This window comes from Rhinoderma darwinii, chromosome 1, assembly GCF_050947455.1.
Source record: "Rhinoderma darwinii isolate aRhiDar2 chromosome 1, aRhiDar2.hap1, whole genome shotgun sequence".
NCBI lineage: Eukaryota > Metazoa > Chordata > Amphibia > Anura > Rhinodermatidae > Rhinoderma > Rhinoderma darwinii.
Genome location: NC_134687.1, coordinates 604282779 through 604303356, shown reverse-complemented (window position 1 = coordinate 604303356; position 20578 = coordinate 604282779). Strand labels below are relative to the sequence as shown.

The 20578-nt window shown below is 42.9% G+C and overlaps 1 protein-coding gene across 3 annotated transcripts in view; it reads left to right on the top strand.

Moving 5' to 3' along the window:
• ZBTB7C (zinc finger and BTB domain containing 7C) overlaps positions 1–20578 on the top strand; it is a 271241-nt gene that overhangs the window by 236000 nt on the left and 14663 nt on the right. For all 3 annotated transcript variants that reach the window (XM_075854959.1, XM_075854958.1, XM_075854960.1), the window contains one exon: positions 8567–9739. In XM_075854959.1, the coding sequence (XP_075711074.1) occupies positions 8583–9739 (1157 nt within the window). In that variant the 5' untranslated portion in view covers positions 8567–8582. The remainder of the gene's footprint in view (positions 1–8566; positions 9740–20578) is intronic.

The window sequence follows — 20578 nt, the reverse complement described above, 5'->3', positions numbered from 1 at the left end:
GACGTGGTGGTAGTAGCAGCGTGATGGTCTGACGTGGTGGTAGTAGCAGCGTGATGGTCTGACGTGGTGGTAGTAGCAGCGTGATGGTCTGACGTGGTGGTAGTAGCAGCGTGATGGTCTGACGTGGTGGTAGCAGCAGCGTGATGGTCTGACGTGGTGGTAGTAGCAGCGTGATGGTCTGACGTGGTGGTAGTAGCAGCGTGATGGTCTGACGTGGTGGGGGTAGTAGTGTGATGGTATGACATGGTGGTGGTGGTGATAGTTGTGTGATGGTCTAACATGGTGGTGATAGTAGTGTGATGATCTGACATGGTGGTGGTGATAGTAGTGTGATGGTCTGACATGGTGGTGGTGATAGTAGTGTAATGGTCAGACATGGCGGTGTTGATAGTAGTGTGATGGTCAGACGTGGTGGTGGTGGTGGTGATAGCAGTGTGATGGTCTGACATGGTTGTGGTGGTGATAGCAGTGTGATGGTCTGACATGGTTGTGGTGTTGATAGTAGTGTGATGGTCTGACATGGTTTTGGTGGTGATAGTAGTGTGATGGTCTGACATGGTGGTGATAGTAGTGTGATGGTCTGACATGGTGGTGGTGATAATAGTGTGATGGTCTGACATGGTGGTGGTGATAGTAGTGTGATGGTCTGACATGGTGGTGGTGATAATAGTGTGATGGTCTAACATGGTGGTGGTGGTGGTGGTGGTGGTGGTAGCAGTGTGATGGTCTGGGGCTGCTTTGCTTCTGCAAGACCTGGACGATTTGTCACAATTGATAAAACCATGAATTCTGCTATCTATCAGAAAATCTTGAAAGAAAATCATGACCTAAAGCTGAAGCGCAGTTGGGTTTTGCAGCAGGGACAATGACCCAAAGAACACAAGCAGGTTCACCTCTAAAAGAAACCAAATGAAGGTTTTGGAGTAGCAGAGTCAGAGTCCTGACTTGAATCCCATTGAGATGCTGCGGCAAGACCTTAACCGGGCAGTTCATATAAAAAACCCTTCGATGTATCCGAGTTATAACAATTCTGCAAACAAGAGTGCGATAAAATTCCTCCACAGCGATGTAAAACACTCAGCGCAAGTTATCACAATAGTTTGACTGCAGTTGTTACTGCCAAGGGGGGCACAACCAGTTATTAGGTTTAGGGGCAATTACTTTTTTAACATTTTATATCCTCAATAAATGGAATGATCATTATAAGCTGCATTTTGTAGTTACTCGTGTTGTCTTTATCTTATATCAATATTAGTTGAATGATCTAAAACATTTAAATGTGACAAAAAAGCAAAAATAGAAATTGGGTGAGGGGCAGACAACTCAGGAGAGCGTGGAATGTATCACTGCATACCAGGGCAGACTTATGCCATTTAAGTTCACATGGGCGCATTACCTGTAATTACTGAAGGGGGCGCCACTGGCTTAAACTAAAGGAGAGGCAGCTGCATAGGCTGCATCTACATTCCCAAGTTTAATTGAACGGTGTTATTTAGGCCCTGGTCTTTGGGTGCGACATGGAAATGGTATTTTGGCACTGTAAGATTGTTATTTGGGCATTATATAGTACATCATAGGGGGAGGGGGCGTCAATAGAATGTACTGCACAGGGCACCAACCTACCTAAGGCTGGCACTGTTCCGTACTCTGGGAAAGCTGGGTGGCCACTCCTGTAGAAGCTGCAATGGCAGACATGATAGTTGGCACCCAGCTTTTATAAAAACAGGTAAAATTCAAAAAGGCTAAAGTTTATTTTTTTATTTTTACAGCACAGCCAAAATAAAGTTTGTGGCCCACATGTTTCAATAAATGTGACTGTTTTTATTTTGGAACATTTTACTTCAAAATAGCCTCTCACCTGCTGTGTGCATTTATTAACCTTTTGCACCATGCACAGCAATGTGTAAATCCATAAAAAGTTGCGTGTCTACCCCACACAGACCCTGATGTAGAAAAATTGGCATCATTTCAGCCAGTGTGAAAGTTAATGGCAGTGATGTATGATGGTGTATGATTTATCCAATAGGGTACATGCACAACCTATGTCAATACATTAACTTAGACGTTGGCTAAAATGACCCTACTTGAGATACATGTGGACCAATATGTGATGTGTAAAATTTAGATGTTCACAATTTTTTTCTCTGAAAAAAGAAAGAAAATCATATATTAAAGCTGTAACGTACTTGCTTAGGACCCATGGAGAAGTACCTTTGTAACTAAACTGTATTCCTTGTATTGATGATGTGTTACAGTCTGCATTATACTCCTGAGCTGCATATAAACTATAAAATTGTGTTCAATGATGGATACAAATTCTAAAGATCCAAATGCCATCTTCGTATGGTGTAGTAGGGAAGATTTCAATGTAACTCTCCTGCAGTAATACATTGACATTGCAGGGTCCGAGCCCCCTGGGTTCATGGTCTGTATAGCGGTCAACACATTATGGTTGAAACGCCTTTGTATATTAACACATGGAAAACAATATTATTAATAATAAGGCGTCACAATCCCAGTGGACTGAGTCATGACATGTAGGGGCCTGGATACTAAAAATCAGTCCATCACTGAGTCACTCTGTCCATGTGACGGAGTTTACATTACGGGGTTAATGAGATGACATGACTGCAGAATCAGAACTTATTCCGCTACTAGATATGAGATGATCCTGTTTTTTCCAAGCCAAGAATGAAGAGTAAAATACCTTGATATATTTCCTAGAATGAAAAGCTCTGTAAATTCATGATAAAATTGTGTATTTAACATGCAGTTTTGCTGTTGCTATAGTAGTGCGGCATTCTGCTTCACACCGATGAAGGGCTTGGCCCAACGGAAAAATTCCTGTCCATATGTCCTATTTGGACATATAGTGGTCATAGAAGGGGGATCCTCACATGGTATCCCCTTCTGTTAACCAGAGCAGAGATTTGGTGTAAAAAAAAAAAAAGGGCAGAATCAATGGCTGGCCACACTAGACGTTAACATTCCCCTTGTCTATAGGGTGTATCCCTACACAGTCCATTCTGATTAAACAGTGTCAGACTGTAGTGACGTGCACTTGGTTAACATGGGGAATGAGAACACCCGGTTGTCAATGTATTCATACATTTTCAGGACGAATAACAGAGGACCCGCACAGACCAGAATTTTAAGAAAAGATGTTCAAGAATTATTATTTTATGGGGAATACAAGTAGTTCCTAAAACAGACATGTCAGGAGAGCTGACAGGTCCTACTTACGGGACAACCACACAGGAGCACTGACTGATGCTCTATACTACACCACATAGCTGACATGTCCTCTCTGTAATGTAATAAAGTCGACCTGTCAGCTCTCCTATGTGGTGCAGTAAAGAGTACCTCTCAGCTCTCCTGTCTGGTGCAGTAAAGGAGACCTGACCTGTCCCTTTTACAACACCACACATGACCGCTGACAGGTCCTCTTTACTGCACCATACAGGAGAGCTGACAGGTCTACTTTAGTTTCTCCTGTGTGATGTAGTATAGATCATCTGTCTGCTCTCCTGTGTGGTGTAGTATAGAGGAGCTGTCAGCTCTCCTGTGTGTTGTGTATAGAGGAGCTGTCAACTCTTCTGTGTGGTATAGTATAGAGGATCTGTCAGCTCTCCTGTGTGGTGTAGTTTAGAGGAACTGTCATCTCTCCTGTGTGGTGTAGTATAGAGGATCTCTCAGCTCTCCTGTGTGGTATAGTATAGAGGAGCTGTCAGCTCTCCTGTGTGTTGTGTATATAGGAGCTGTCAACTCTTCTGTGTGGTGTAGTATAGAGGATCTGTCAGCTCTCCTGTGTGGTGTAGTATAGATCATCTGTCATCTCTCCTGTGTGGTGTAGTATAGAGGATCTCTCAGCTCTCCTGTGTGGTATAGTATAGAGGAGCTGTCAGCTCTCCTGTGTGTTGTGTATAGAGGAGCTGTCAACTCTTCTGTGTGGTGTAGTATAGAGGATCTCTCAGCTCTCCTGTGTGGAGCAGTAAAGGAGACCTGACCTGTCCCTTTTACTACACCACACATGACCGCTGACAGGTCCTCTTTACTGCACCAAACAGGAGAGCTGACAGATCCACTATACTACATCACACAGGAGAGCTGACAGCTCCTCTATACTACACCAGATAGGAGAGATGACAGCTCCTCTATACTACACCACACAGGAGAGCTGAGAGATCCTCTACACTACACCACACAGGAGAGCTGACAGATCCTCTATACTACACCAAATAGGAGAACTGACAGCTCCTCTTTACTACACCACACAGGAGAGCTGGCTGATCCTCTATACTACATCACACAGGACAGCTGACAGATCCTGTATACCACACCACAAAGGAGAGCTGACAGATCCTGTATACTACATCACACAGGAGTGATGACAGATCCGCTATACTACACCACACAGGAGAGCTGACAGATCCTCTATACTACACCACACAGGAGAGCTGACAGATCCTCTATACTACACCACACAGGAGAGCTGACAGATCCTCTATACTACACCACACAGGAGAGCTGGCAGGTCTTCTATACTACACCACACAGGAGAGCTGACAGATCCTCTATACTACACCAAACCGGAGAGCTGACAGATCCTCTATACTACACCACACAGGGGAGCGGACATATCCTCTATACTACACCACACAGGAGAGCTGACAGATCCTCTATACTACGCCACACAGGAGAGTTGACAGATCCTCTATACTACACCAGACAGGAGAGATGACCGCTCCTCTATACTACACCACACAGGAGAGCAGACAGATCCTCTATACTACACACCACACAGGAGAGCTGACAGGTCTACTTTAGTTTCTCCTGTGTGGTGTAGTATACAGGATCTGTCAGCTCTCCTGTGTGATGTAGTATAGATCATCTGTCTGCTCTCCTGTGTGGTGTAGTATAGAGGATCTCTCAGCTCTCCTGTGTGATGTAGTATAGATCATCTGTCTGCTCTCTTGTGTGGTGCAGTAAAGAGGACCTGTCAGCGGTCATGTGTGGTGTAGTAAAAGGGACAGGTCAGGTCTCCTTTACTGCTCCACACAGGAGAGCTGACAGATCCTCTACACTACACCACACAGGAGAGCTGACAGATCCTCTATACTACACCAAATTGGAGAACTGACAGCTCCTTTACTACACCACACAGGAGAGCTGGCTGATCCGCTATACTATACCACACAGGAGAGCTGACAGATCCTGTATACTACACCACATAGGGGAGCTAAGAGGTCCTCTATACTACACGACACCGGAGATCTGACAGATCCTCTATACTACACCACACAGGGGAGCTGACAGATCCTTTATACTACACCAAACTGGAGAGCTGACAGATCCTCTATACTACACCACACAGGGGAGCGGACAGATCCTCTATACTACACCACACAGGGGAGCTGACAGATCCTCTATACTACACCACACCACACAGGAGAGCTGACAGCTCCTCTATACTACACCACACAGGAGAGCTGACAGATCCTCTATACTACACCACACAGGAGAGCTGACTGATCCTCTATACTACACCCACAGGAGAGCTGACAGATCCTCTATACTACACCAGACAGGAGAGATGACAGCTCCTTTATACTACACCACACAGGAGAGCAGACAGATCCTCTATACTACACCACACAGGAGATCTGACAGATCCTCTTCAACATACAAAATATAAGTGAATGCCCCAATATAGAAAGTTACTGCCACATTTTACCATTTGATATGATCATGTTCTAAGATCAGAGTTTTCTGGGTACAGCGAATCAAATTCCTACATAATAAAATGGAAACTCATGACATTTGATCCTAAAAGTTGTGTCTATGAACTAGTATACTCTGCTTTTCTATGCAACTTGTTTCCTATCCCATCTTAGCACAGCATTAAATGGCACAAGTAGCAGTGAAGTTCTACTGTAATACAGCTGTACAGCATTGCATGATGGGAAAATGATTCTCTATAGGGTTAACTGTCCCTGAAGAAACATTCTTAGTGGCTTCGATGTAGGTAGTCCCCCTAGCAGCTGGAGGGTAATATTTACACATCCCTTTTCCCATGGCCCCAGGCTTCCTGCTCCCACACGCTAATCATATTGGTGTCGCTATCTGGGTGTGTAGGGGTGGGAGATGGGCAGAGATCATGACAAGGAGATCATGACAAGGTCCATTGTATGCATTGATCTTCCATGAAGAAAGAGGAAGCCAGCATAGCGTGTAAATTCCACCATGCAACTTAAAGGTGTCTCGATCACATAACATCAGGAATGAAAAACAGATGAGAAAAAGGGGGTTTCTGGTTCAGCAGCTAAAAAGAAAAATTTGGATGTAGCAGTGTTAAACCAGGCGCCCATTCCCTCCCTGATAATGGTGTCTGCAGTGTATAGGACTGTATCAGTTAGTTTATAGGAAAATTGCTGAAACATTAATACCCTGTTAAATAACGCTTGCCTACTTTTAAAGGGGTTGAATAGAAGCTGTAGCTCAACCTCTATTCCGTGACCAGAGCGATCTGCTTTTGGCATGGGCATCCGTTGCCTGGAGGCAGCCCATCGGTGCGGGATAAGGGCGTCGGACCCCCACCGATCATATACTGATGACCTATCCTGTGAATAGGTCATCAGTTGTCCGTGGGTGGACAACCCCTTTAGGGATTGTATTCAGAGAGAGAATTTTTCTGTTTCGTTGCAGTGGCCACTTTTTGCATAAAGGACGACAGGCAGTGTAGTTATAGTTGTTGTCACTTTTATATTAGATTCTTGCTAAATTGTCACTTTGTTATTTATAAAACATGCTGATAAAAGGACAGTGGCTCCACAGTTTCTGAGAAGCTAATGCAAAGGTGATTTCTGCACTTCTTGTTGTCACTCTTGCAAAAATGGGCACCGCAACAAAACAAAAATATCAATATTTCTGTAAGCAAATCAAACATAATTACCATTTTTTTTTAAATAATTCTCTAACTTCTAATTTATGAATATATGGACAAATGCGTGTTTTAGGTGGAAATCCTCTTTAATTGAAAAAAGTCAAAAGATTACTAACTATAATTGGAAAATTATTTTAATATCCATTCGAGTGGGTGGATCTGCATCCAAGTAAATGATTACCTAAGACATGAGCTCATGGTACGCTTAAGTCCTATTGGGAAAGGACATCTGCATGATGCCAGACTAACATCAACACCAAAATCGCGTTCCAGCCTCGCTGCACTGTCTGTCTTGTAGCCCAAATAAAGAGCCTCCAAGACAAATCATAGCTGGGTCTAGAAGCCAGTTTCAAAAGTCCGGAGCTAGGGTCCACACTGCAAACAGAGATGTGCAAGCCTGGTCATGGGTTCTGGGTTTGAATCCAACCAAGGGCAACATCTGCATGGAGTTTGTATGACCTCCTCATGTACGGGCTCCATCCAGGTTCCCGTGTTTCCTCCCACACTCCAAAAACATACTGTTAGTTTTATTGGCTTCCTATGAAATTGACCCTACTGTGTATGTTTAATAGGGAAATTTGTGAGCCCCTTTGGGGGCAAGGACAATCTCTATAGTGCTGCAGAATGAGTTGGCGTTCCCCTTGGAAGTTAGTTACCTTACTGCTGATGGCATACATCCTGGCATTTGGATCTCATTCATGAAACATTTTATGCTCCACTGCAAATTACTTAAGATCGCCCAGAAAGGACCATTTTGGGACACTCCTATTTTGGGACATGTAAGCCCTGACCCTTCTGAGGCCTGATAATAGTAAAGATTTTTAGAGTGGCAAAATCGTATGTAAATACATCGTAATTGCCAGAATATTTTCCAAATTATATACAGGGTGGGCCATTTATATGGACACACCTAAATAAAATGGGAATGGTTGGTGATATTAACTTCCTGTTTGTGGCACATTAGCACATGTGTCACATGACCCTCTTCCCATTGAAAAAACTAAAGTTGGATACAAAATGGCCGACTTCAAAATGGCCGCCATGGTCAACACCCAGCTTGAAAAGTTTCCCCCCTCCCATATACTAATGTGCCACAAACAGGAAGTTAATATCACCAACCATTCCCATTTTATTTAGGTGTATCCATATAAATGGCCCACCCTGTATATTTTAGTCTCCTATAAAGCATAAGAATCCCCACAAAGTTCTAGGTCTCCTTCAAATTAGTTTGAATGGGAATTCTGTAATGGAATGAGTCTATCTTGATTGTCATTGCTCCCATAGAGATGTAAATTGAAGCTCCAGGGTCCCAATGCATAATCTGTAAGAAGGTCCCCCACTTACCATGTGCCATTTGTAATACTGGTGTCTTCTTATGTGGCCGAGGAGCCTTTGGGTTCCCTTAGCCCCCAGGATAGTGTGCGACTGCTACATCTGCATCCCCTAAAATTGACATCCCTGCCCGTCTAGTTTATTTAATCCATTCTGATTTTACGAACTAGGGTTCTCTAGTCATATCTCGAGATGTAAATCCATAAGGAACTTTGAGTGGACTATCTCAGATGTTTCTCTATTTGCCACCTCTGATACTTCTATAATAATTTTGAATTCTCTCTATTTTAGAACCACTCATGAGAACATGGCAAGTGGTGATGAAGATCTGATCGGTATTCCATTCCCTAACCACAGCAGTGACATCCTATGTGGACTCAATCAACAGCGACATGACGGGTTCCTCTGTGATGTCATCCTCATCATCCAGGACCAAGAGTATCGGACGCACAGATCTGTTCTAGCAGCATGCAGCAAATATTTTAAGAAGCTTTTCACCACCGGATCACTGGTCGACCAGCCTTATATTTATGAGATTGACTTTGTCAAACCAGAAGCATTTTCTGCCATATTAGAATTTGCTTATACATCAACACTCACTATCACCACATCCAATGTCAAACATATCCTGAATGCGGCTGAGATGTTGGAGATCCAGTGTATTATCAATGTATGTCTGGAAATCCTAGAGGCACCAAGAGATGGGGAAGCGGAAGAGGAGGAGAAGGAAGAAGATGATGAAGATGACGATGAGGATGAAGATGACACAAAAGACTTTGTGAACCAGGAGAACCAAATAGATATTCAGGAAACCAGCTGCCACCAAAGCCCTTCTTCATCAGACCATCCAGAAGAAACCTACCGTGGATCTCAGAAGGATTTACCAACCCAATACTCCTCCACTAATAATTCTTCTGGCCACCAAAGTGCTGTAAAGGACTTCTCAATTGAGTCTTTGCTAAGTGAAGACTCTCATCCCAAAAATAACACATCAGACAAAAGACCAACTATTTCTCATTTTGTTCCTGGCTTCTTTCCGCAGCTTTGGAATGGAGATCTAGCAGCACTTTCCCAGCTCCAAGAGCAGCAGATCGATATTGGACCTCTAGATCTCGTGATCAAAGATAGGAAAATTAAGGAGGAGGAAAACGATGAGATACCAACCCTTCCCATTTCCACTGATTTCTTCAAAGACATGATCCTGGACCATTCCTCCAAACACTTTGGGCAGATAAAGGCAGAAATGGACTATAGTGCCTACCTTAGCTTTCTCAGTGCTGCTCACTTGGGTATGTTTCCACCATGGCCTTTGGAAGAAGACAGGAAAATAAAGCCAAAGGCTTCCCAGCAATGTCCGATATGTCATAAAGTCATTATGGGTGCCGGAAAACTTCCAAGACACATGAGGACGCACACGGGAGAGAAGCCATACATGTGTAGTATCTGTGAGGTCCGATTCACCAGGTTAGACCCTAGCAAACTTTACCAACGTCATTCATTATACACAAATACACACATGGCATGGATATAATATCCAGAAATATATCCTATTTTTTGTGTGGGGTGCCACTTACAGCCTAAAGGGGTTGTCCGGGTTAGAAAACCCATTTTCATACACCCTTTTAGAAAACTCTGTGTTAAAGATGACCTGTCACCTCTCCTGACATGGCTGTTTTACCAAATTATTGCATTCCGCGGAAAATAACAATGTAGCAGCATCTTTTCTTAGAATTCTAGGTTATGCCGTTCCTGTTATTCCTCCTAGAAATGTATGAATACGTTGACAATCGGTTGTTACCAGTTGGAGGTGTGTCCCTACACAGACTCACACTGTCCAATAAGTGCAGAGTGAGAATATGTAGAGACACGCCCCTTTGACAAAGGGAATGGTAACACCCAGTTGTAATTCTTTTTATAAATTTCAATGAGGAATAACAGAAGAATGGTACAAAGCAAAGTTCTAAGAAATATGTTCCAGAATTATCATTTTATGGGGAATACAAGTATTTACTAAAACAGACATGTTTGAAGAAGTGTCCTCTTTAATAGAGGGGGTTCTCTGTTCCAAATCCTCATCTCTTGGCCAGAGTGAAGAGCCGTTACAAAGAGCTTCTCTTGCTCTGGAGAACCTGTCCTGTCCTGCACTACACAACCCATTGATATGAATGGGCACTGTGTAATGCTTATTTTCCCCTGTGGTGGCGCTGCAGGGAAATTAAACACTCACTGACAGATTTCCTCCAAAATTACAGTTTATCGCTGGAGGTGATAGGAGGCAGACAATTTGTGATCGGCTTATTGTCAAGGGACCCTTCTAAGAAGTAGGGATTGTCCAAAGCGAAGAACACCTTTTAACCCCTACCCTCACGAGTAAGTAACTGTACGTCGTTGCGGGAAGTTACTGAGTTGTTTCCGGTGTACACTGTCGGCGACAGTGTACACCGGGAACCAGGAGGTCAGCTGTCGCCGACAGCTGACACTCCACTCTTGCCGGCCAGCGGTCCTTTGCCGCTGATTTTGGCGAATTAACCCCTTAAATTCGGCGATCGGTTGCAATCGCCTAAATTTTTGGGGTTTCTAGCATATCGGCAGACCCTGGTCCGAAATTGCGTGGTTTGCCGATAGCATGGCAAACGGAAGCCAAACAATGGCCATATACGGAAGCTCATCAGGAAAAACCTCCGGCTGGTCCTGATAGGCTTCCTGTCAGAGTGACAGGAAGTCACTGTGACGTTCCCGATGCACACTGTCGGCGACAAGGTGTGCATCGGGAACTGGGAGATCAGCTGTCCCCGACAGCTGACACTTCAGTGCTGCCGATCAGTGGATCATCGCCGCTGATTTCGGCAATTAACCCGTTAAATGTGGTGCTCGATTGCGATCGCCACATTTAGGGGGTTTGTAGCACATCAGCAGCCCCCATGCAATCGTGGGGGTTGCTGATGCTTGTGATTGCATCCGGAGGCCAGGGAACGGCCTCCGGGTCTGCCATGTATGGAAGCCTATGTGGTCCTCGTAGACTTAGGGTATGTGCACACGATAACGACCATTACGGCTGAAATTACGGAGCGGTTTTCAGGAGAAAACAGCTCCGTCATTTCAGACGTAATTGCTCGTACTCGCGTTTTGCGAGGCGTCATTGACGCCCGTAATCTTGAGCTGTTCTTCATTGAATTCAATGAAAAACGGCTCAAATTACGTCCAAAGAAGTGTCCTGCACTTCTTTGACGAGGCAGTCATTTTACGCGTCGTCTTTTGACAGCGACGCATAAAATGACAGGTCGTCGGCACAGTACGTCGAGAAACCCATTCAAATGAATGGGCAGATGTTTGCTGACGTATTGGAGCCCTATTTTCAGGTGTAAATCGAGGCATAATACGCCTCGTTTACGCCTGAAAATAGGTTGTGTGAACCCAGCCTTAGGGTATGTTCACACGGCCTATTTACGGACGTAATTCGGGCGTTTTTGCCCCGAATTACGTCTGAAAATAGCGCCTCAATAGCGCTGACAAACATCTGCCCATTGAAAGCAATGGGCAGACGTTTGTCTGTTCACACGAGGCGTAATTTACGCGCCGCTGTCAAATGACGGCGCGTAAATAGACGCCCGCGTAGAAGAAGTGACCTGTCACTTCTTTGGCCATATTTGGAGCCGTTATTCATTGACTCCAATGAATAGCAGCGCTAATTACGGCCGTAATTGACGCGGCGTTCAAGCGCCTGCACATGCCGGTACGGCTGAAATTACGGGGATGTTTTCAGGCTGAAACATCCCCGTAATTTCAGCCGTTACGGACCCCCGCCGTGTGAACATACCCTTAGTGTCAGAGTGAGGTACTTAGGTAGTGTAATGTATTCTAGCAGCGATCAGAGCTGCAGGTAAAAAAACAGAAAGTGTAAAAAGTAAAAAAAGTTAATAAAAATGTAATAAGTCATTATAGGAAAAAAATGAACGTTAAAAAAAGTACACATATTTGGTATCACCGTGTTCGTAACGACCCAAACTATGAAACTATAATGTTATTTTTTCCGCACGGTGAACGCCGCAAACAAAATAAACGGAAAACTATGTCAGCATCGCTATTTTTTTGTCACCACCCCTCCCAAGATATAGAATAAAAAGTGATCAAAAAGTCGCATTTACCCCAAAATAGTACCAATAAAAACTACAACCCGTACCGCAAAAAACAAGACCACCCACAAATTTTTGAGTAAAAAATAAAGGTATGTTCACACGGCAGCGTCCGTTACGGCTGAAATTACGGGGCTGTTTTCATGAGAAAACAGCTCCGTAATTTCAGCCGTCATGGCATGTTGAGGTGCTTTTTCGCTGCGTCAATTACGGACGTAAATGGAGCTGTTTTTCCATGGAGTCAATGGAAAACGGCTCCATTTAACGTCTGAAGAAGTGACAGGCACTTCTTTGATGCGGGCGTCTATTTACGCCCCGCCTTTTGACAGCAGGGCGTAAAAAAAATGACCGCCGGAACAGAACATCATAAGACCCATTCAAATGAATGGGCAGATGTTTGCCGACGCTAACGAGCCGCATTTTTGGACGTAAATCGAGGCGTAAAATGCCCGAAATACGTTCGTAAATAAGCCGTGTGAACATACCCTTAGGCTTTATTCAGACGAACGGGAAAAACGTCCGTGCAACGCGCGTGATTTGCACGCGCGTTGCACGGACCTATATGTGTCTATGGGGCCGTGCTGACATGTCCGTGATTTTTCCTCAGCGTGAGTCCGCTGAAAAAAAGTCACGACATGTCCGTTCTTTCGGCGTTTTTCGCGCATCACGCACCCATTGAAGTCAATGGGTGCGTGAAAACCACGCATGCCGCACGGAAGCACTTCCGTGCGAACTGCGTGATTCGCGCAAGAGCTGTCAAAAGGATGAATGTAAACAGAAAAGCACCACGTGCTTTTCTGTTTACAAACATCCAAACGGAGTGTCTTTGAGATGAGCGAACCCGGACAACCGAACTGAACTTCACCGGGTTCGGCTGAACTCATTTTGGCCGAACCCGGCAAAAAAAATTCCGGTACGCGACGTCAGGAGATAGTCACTGTCCAGGGTGCTGAAAGAGTTAAACTCGTTCAGCACCCTGGACAGTGACTTCCGATCCCAATATACATGAACGTGTAAAAAAAAAAGAAGTTCTGACTTACCGATAACTCCCGGCTTCTTCCTCCAGTCTGACCTCCCGGGATGACAATTCAGTCCAAGTGACAGCTCCAGCCAATCACAGGCCAATCACAGGCCAAGCACAGGCTGCAGCGGTCACATGGACTGCCGCGTCATCCAGGGAGGTGGGGCCGGATGTCAAGAGAGGCGCGTCTCCAAGGACGCGTCACCAAGGCAACGGCCGGGAGGGAAGTTCTCGGTAAGTACGAACGTTTTTGTTTTTTTTAACAGGTTGCCCGATATTGTGATCGGAATTCAATGTCGAGGGTGCTGAAAGAGTTAACTGCCGATCAGTTAACTCTTTCAGCACCCTGGACAGTGACTGACGTCGACTAGCCTCATCTCTATGATGGCGGCTGCGCGAAAATCACGCAGCCGCGCATCATACACGAATTACACACGGAGCTGTCAAGTGGTTTTTGCGCACAAAAACGCCATGCTCGTGTGAATCCAGCCTAAGAGTTACGGCTCAGAATATGGTGTCTCAGAAAGTAAATTTGATAGAAACCTAATTTTATTGTGCAAACCCTGCAAAACGTAAAAGAAACTATACACATAATTTATTGCGCACGGTGAACGCTGTAAGAAAAATAATTTAAAGCGCCAAAATTGCTGTTTTTTGGTCACCTTAGCTTTAAAAAAAAAGATGTAATAAAAAGATCAAGAAGTTGTATGTACCATAAAATGGTACCAATAAAAGCTACAGCTCGTCTCACCAAAAATAAGCCCTCACCGCTCAATCGACCAAAAAATAAAAAAAGTATCATCAGAATTTGATGATACAAAACAATTAATTTTTTTTAACAAATAGTCTATTCTTTGTAAAAGTAGTAAAATATAAAAAAAACCTATATAAATTTGGTGTCACCGTAATCGTATTGAGACGCAGAATAAAACTAAAGTTGTCGTTTTTACCGCACGGTCAAAGACTTAAAAACAAAACCCCAAAAACAATGAAGGAATCACAGTTTTTTCCAATTTCAGCCCGCAAATTATTTTTTTTCAGTTTCTCAGCACATTTTATGGTACTTTAAATGGTGTTAATAGAAACTACAACTCTTCCCGCAAAAAAATAAGCCCTCACACCGCTCTATTGACAGAAAAAAAAAAAAGTTATGGATCTTGGAAGGCGGGGAGTGAAAAACGAAAATGAAATAGCAAAAAAGGATCAGCTCTGAAAGGGTTAATTAATTTCTAATAAAAAAAACATTTATTACCACATATGGGGTATTGCCGTAATCGGGAGAAATTGCTTTACAAATGTTGGGGTGCTTTTTCTCCTTTATTCCTTGTAAAAATGAAGAAATTCTATGTTTCCACAGAAAAAAAAAAGTGATTTTCATCTTCACAGACTAATTCCACTAAATTCTGCAAAAAAAAAACTGTGGAGTCAAAATGCTAACTATACCCCTAGAAAAATGCCTTGAGGGGTGTAGTTTCCAAAATGAGGTCACTTTTGGAGGGTTTCGACTGTTTAGGTACCACAAGACCTCTTCAAACCTGACAAGGTGCCTAAAATATATTCCTAAAAAAAGGAGGCCCCAAAATCCACTAGGTGCTCCTTTGCTTCTGAGGCCGGTGTTTCAGTCCATTAGGACACTAGGGCCACATGTTGGACATTTCTAAAATCTGCAGAATCTGGGCAATAAATATTGAGTTGCGTTTCTCGGGTAAAACCTTCTGTGTTACAGATTTTTTTTTTATTACAAATTAATTTTGACAAAAAAAAATGCAATTTGTAAATTTCACCTCTACTTTGCCTTAATTCCTGTGAAACGCCTAAAGGGTTAAAATACTTTTTGAATGTGGTTTTGAATAATTTGAGGGGTGAAGTTTTCAAAATGGGGTGATTTATGGAGACTTTCTAATATATAAGGCCCTCAAAGCCACTTCAGAACTGAACAGGTCCCTGAAAATTTTCTTGAAAATATGAGAAATTGCTGCTAAAGTTCTAAGCCTTGTAACGTCCTAGAGAATTAAAAAGGACGTGCAAAAAAAACCGATGCAAACATAAAGTAGACATATGGGGGATGTTAACTAGTAACTATTTTGTGTGGTATTACTATCTGTTTTACAAGCAAATACATTTAAATTTAGAAAAATGCAAATTTTCGCTAAAACTTGACGTTTTTCACAAATATTGAATTTATCGACCAAATTTTTTCACTAACATAAAGTACAATGTGTCACGAGAAAACAATCTCAGAATCGCTTGGATAGGTAAAAGCATTCCGGAGTTATTACAACATAAAGTGACATGTCAGATTTGAAAAAATCATCTGTGTCCACAAGGCCAAAACAGGCTGCGTCCTAAAGGGGTTAACCCCTTCCCGCCGGATCACGTATATATACGTCATTAAAATCGGTGGCTTACCGCCTTTTCACGTAAATATACGTCATGGAGATGAAGCTGGCTCAGGAGCTGAGCCAGCGACATCACCACCGGGTGACAGCTGTATGTTACAGCTGGCACCCTAAGGTATCGGCCAGGACCGGAGCTAGCATCCGATCCGACCGATTAACCCCTCACATGCTGCGTTCAATAGAGATCGCAGCATGTGAGGAGTTTATAGCCACCGGCACCCCAGCAACGTGATCACTGGGTTGCCGGTGGCTGCAAAGGCGATCGGAGGGCTAATGCTTACCTCCCGATCAGCCTGTAACGGAATCCTCCTATGCCCCGTCGTCGGCGGGGCCCAGGAGGCTTCCGGTAACATCGGCAAGATGGCGCCGGCTCAGCTTCCGGCTCAGAAGCTGAGCCGGCGTCATCAGCAGTGGGTGTCCGCTGTATGTTACAGCGGACACCCCGATCTATCGCCAGGAACCGGAGCTAGCTCCGATTCCTGGCATTAACCCCTTCGATGCAGCGATCCATTGTGATCGCTGCATCCTAGAGGTTTGTAGAAAATCGGCAGCCTTGCCATGCGATGGCAAGGCTGGCGACTGCTACCATGGCAACAGGAGCCCTAACAATGGACTCCTGTCTGCCATTACGTAAGCTGATTAGGCCCCGCCCAGAGGCGGAGCCTAATCGGCTTGCTGTCAGTGAACAACTGACAGTTCCAATACATTGCACTACATAGGTAGTGCAATGTATTAGAACATCAAACAAATAGTTGGACATTCAAGTCCCCTAGTGGGACTAAAGAAAAGTGTAAAAAAAAAGTGTAAAAAAAGTAAAAATAAAAGTTGGAAAACATACAATAAAAGTTTCAAATAATAACACAAAACACAATCGCCCTTTTTCCCTTATAAGTCATTTATTATTGAAAAAAATAATAAAGCCATACATATTTGGTATCGCAGCGATCGTAACGACCTGAACTATAAAAATATTATGTTATTTATTCCGCACAGTGAACGCCGTAAAAAAAAAACTCAAAAACACTGCCATAATTACTGTTTTTTTGGTCACTGTCTTCCAAAAATTGAAATAAAAAGTGATCAAAAAGTCGCATGTATCCAAAAATGGTACCGATAAAATCTATACCTCGTCTCGCAAAAAAAACAAGCCCTCACACAGCTCCATCGACGAAAAAATGTAAAAGTTATGGCTCTCACAACTTGGCGACAGAAAAAATACATTCTCTTTCCAAAAGTAATTTTATTGTGCAAAAAGTTATAAAAAAGTTCTATAAATTTGGTATCGCCGGAATCGTACTGACCCGCAGAATAAAGGTAACATGTAGTTTATAACGTACGGTGAACGGTGTATATATAAAAAAAAGTGGCACAAGCTGGGCATGACATTTGACACTGAATTGGCATATCTAGGGAAACTATTTAATTTGTACCTTCCGCAGCGCAATCATTTATGGAAAAGACACGTGGGGTAAAAATGCTCACTACACCTCTTAATAAATGCCTTGAGGGGTGCAGTTTCCAAAATGGGGTCACTTCTCAGGGGTTTCTTTTATTATTTCACATCAAAGCCTCTGCAATTGTGAACCAATACTTTATAAGTCGCCAAATTAGGCCTCAATTTTACATGGTACTCTTTCACTCCTGAGCCCTGTCGAATGTCCAGGCAAAAGATTAGGGCCACATGTAGGGTGATTCTAAAACAGGGAAACACCGCATAATAATTGAGAGCTGTCTTGTTATGGTGGCACAAGCCGGGCACCACATATTGGCATATCTAAGGAAAAATTCCCATTTTCATTCTCCCACATCGTGTGCACACGAATTTCTGCAAAACACCTGTGGGGTTAACATGCTCACTACACCCCTAGGTGAATACCTTGAGGGTGTTGTTTCCAAAATGGCGTCACTTCTGGGGGGGATCCACTGTTTTGGTCCCACATGGACTTTGCAAATGCAACATAGCGACCAGAAACCAAATGCAGCAAAATCTGTACACCAAAAGCAAATGGCGCTCCTTCCCTTCTGAGCCCTGCCGTGTGCCCAAACAGCATTTTACGACCACGTGTGGGGTATTGCCGTACTCCAGAGAAGTTGCTTTACAAGCGTTGGGGTTCTTTTTTTCCTTTATTTGTTGAGAAAATTAAAAATTTGGAGCTAAAGCTACGTCTTATTGAAGAAAAAGGATTTTTTTTATTTTCACTGCCCAATTCTAATAAAATCTATGAAACACCTGTGGGGGCAAAATGCTCACTACACCCCTAGATGGATTCCTCAAGGGGTGTAGTTTTCTCAATGGAGTCACTTTTTTGGCGTTTTCACTGTTTTGGTCCCTTAGGGGCTTTGCAAATGCGACGTGGTCTCCACAAACCATTCCTGCTAAATTTGAGCTCCAAAAGCCAAATGGCGCTCTTTCCCTTCTAAGCTCCGCCGTGTGTCCAAACATCCGTTTATAACCACATGTGGGGTATTGTTTTACTCGGGAGAAATTGCTTTACAAATGTTGTGGTGCTTTTTCTCCTTTAGTCCTCGTGGAAATTAGAAAAAATTAGCTAAACCTACATAATCTTTGAAAGAATGACGATTTTTATTTTCACGGCCTACTTCCAATAATTTCTGCAAAAAACCTGCGGGGTCAAAATGCTCACTACACCCCTAGATAATTTCCTCAAGGGGTGTAGTTTCCAAAATGGGGTCACTTTTGGTGGATTTCCACTGTTTTGGCACCGAAAGAGCCCTTGAAACCTGACATGGTGCCTAAAATATTTTCTAATAAAAAGGAGGCCCAAAATCCACTGGGTGCTCCTTTGCTTCTGAGGCCGGTGCTTCAGTCCATTACCACACTAGGACCACATGTGGGATATTTCTAAAAACTGCAGAATCTGGGCAATAAGTATTAAGTTGCATTTCTCTGGTAAAAACTTCTGTGTTACAAAAAAAATAGAATAAAAATGAATTTCTGCAAAAAAAAAATGAAATTTGAAAATTTCACCTCTACGTTGCTTTAATTCCTGTGAAACGTTTAAAGGGTTAAGAAACTTTCTAAATGCTGTTTTGAATACTTTGAGGGGTGAAGATTTTAAAATGGGGTGACTTTTTGGCGGTTTCTAATATATAAGGCCCTAAAAGCCGCTTCACAACTGAACTGGCCCCTGTAAAAATAGCCTTTTGAAATTTTCTTGAAAATGTGAGAAATTGCTGCTAAAGTTCTAAGCCTTGTAACGTCCTAGAAAATAAAAGGATGTTCAAAAAACGATGCCAATCTAAAGTAGACATATGGGGGATGTTAATTAGCAACAATTTTGTGTGGTATAACTGCCTGTCTTACAAGCAGATACATTTACATTTAGAAAAATGCAAATTTTTGCAATTTTTCACCAAATTTTGGTGTTTTTCACTGGTAAATATTGAATTTATCGACCACATTTTTCCACTATCATAAAGTCCAATGTGTCACGAGAAAACAATCTCAGAATCACTTTGATAGGTAAAAGCGTTCCGGAGTTATTACCACATAAAGTGAAATATGTCAGATTTGAAAAAATGGGTCTGGTCCTGAAGGCCAAAATGAGCTTGGTCCTGAAGGGGTTAAAGGATGTTTTTGGGAGTATCAAAATAGAAATTCATATAAAAATTGTGAAGAATTCTATTATTTTCTTTATCTGGCCGGCTATGAAAACACATAATTTACTCCGTACCTTTAAACAACATCCACACATCTCAAGGTCTGTTATGAGAATGAAATCAGAAAGTTCTACTCATAGAGAGCAGTTCTCACCTACACAGCAGGCATAGATTTAGTGCCATCTAGTGGTACATCTAGGTATTGTCACATCATTAGTATGATTTAAAAATAATGACGTCTATCAAGTTCAACCGGCGGAAGGGAGAGGATGTGGTTGAAGTGAAGGGAGAAGGTTAAATCTTAAAACAGTTTCCTCCTATTGATTCACAATTGATCAACATTTAAACCAGAATTCATCTTATAGAGATCAGAAACAATTTGATATTATAATGTAGTTTATAGTTAGATTAGAAAGTTACAGAACTTTTTCATACTCTGTGTTTCAATTCATTAATTTAGTTTACCATTTTAAGATCTCTGTTTGCTGTCAGTGCCTAAATCTATCGAGGCTGAAAACCCATACAGAGGTAATACTTCTCACAGCTGAGTGCTTAATACAATGTGTCCAGTCTAGGCAATCCTCTGTGAGCTAAATACATCAGCATCCGGAATCTCTCTCCTGTTTGTATACTTTGATACATTTTGCCTGCACTTATACACTGTAGCAGTCCGTTTAGCACACAGAGGATTGTCTAGACTAGCTACAAATGTTGCAAACCCTTAGCTGTAAGAAGTATTAGACCAGTTAACCCCTTGCGTACCTTCGACGTAATAGTACGTCGCTGGCCGCTTATTCCAGCGTACCTTCGACGTACTATTACGGCGCAGGAATAAACTGTCACTATGTGAAATCACATAGTGACAGAACAGCGGCGGCAGCTGTCATTGACAGCTAACCGTCTCTGCTACCGGCCTGGCGACCAATTAGCAGTCCCCAATGCCGGCGATTGCTGTGATTGGTCAGTCTCTGAAGTCTGACCAATCACAGCCGTCTGTGACGTCGTCTGCAGGAGAAAGCTCCTGTCACTTTCTCTGATCTCCTCACTTCTGTGAGATACGTGAGGAGATCAGAGAAAGCGGTGTAAAAAAACAAAAACACTATTTTTATTAACCCCTTCCCGAAAATGG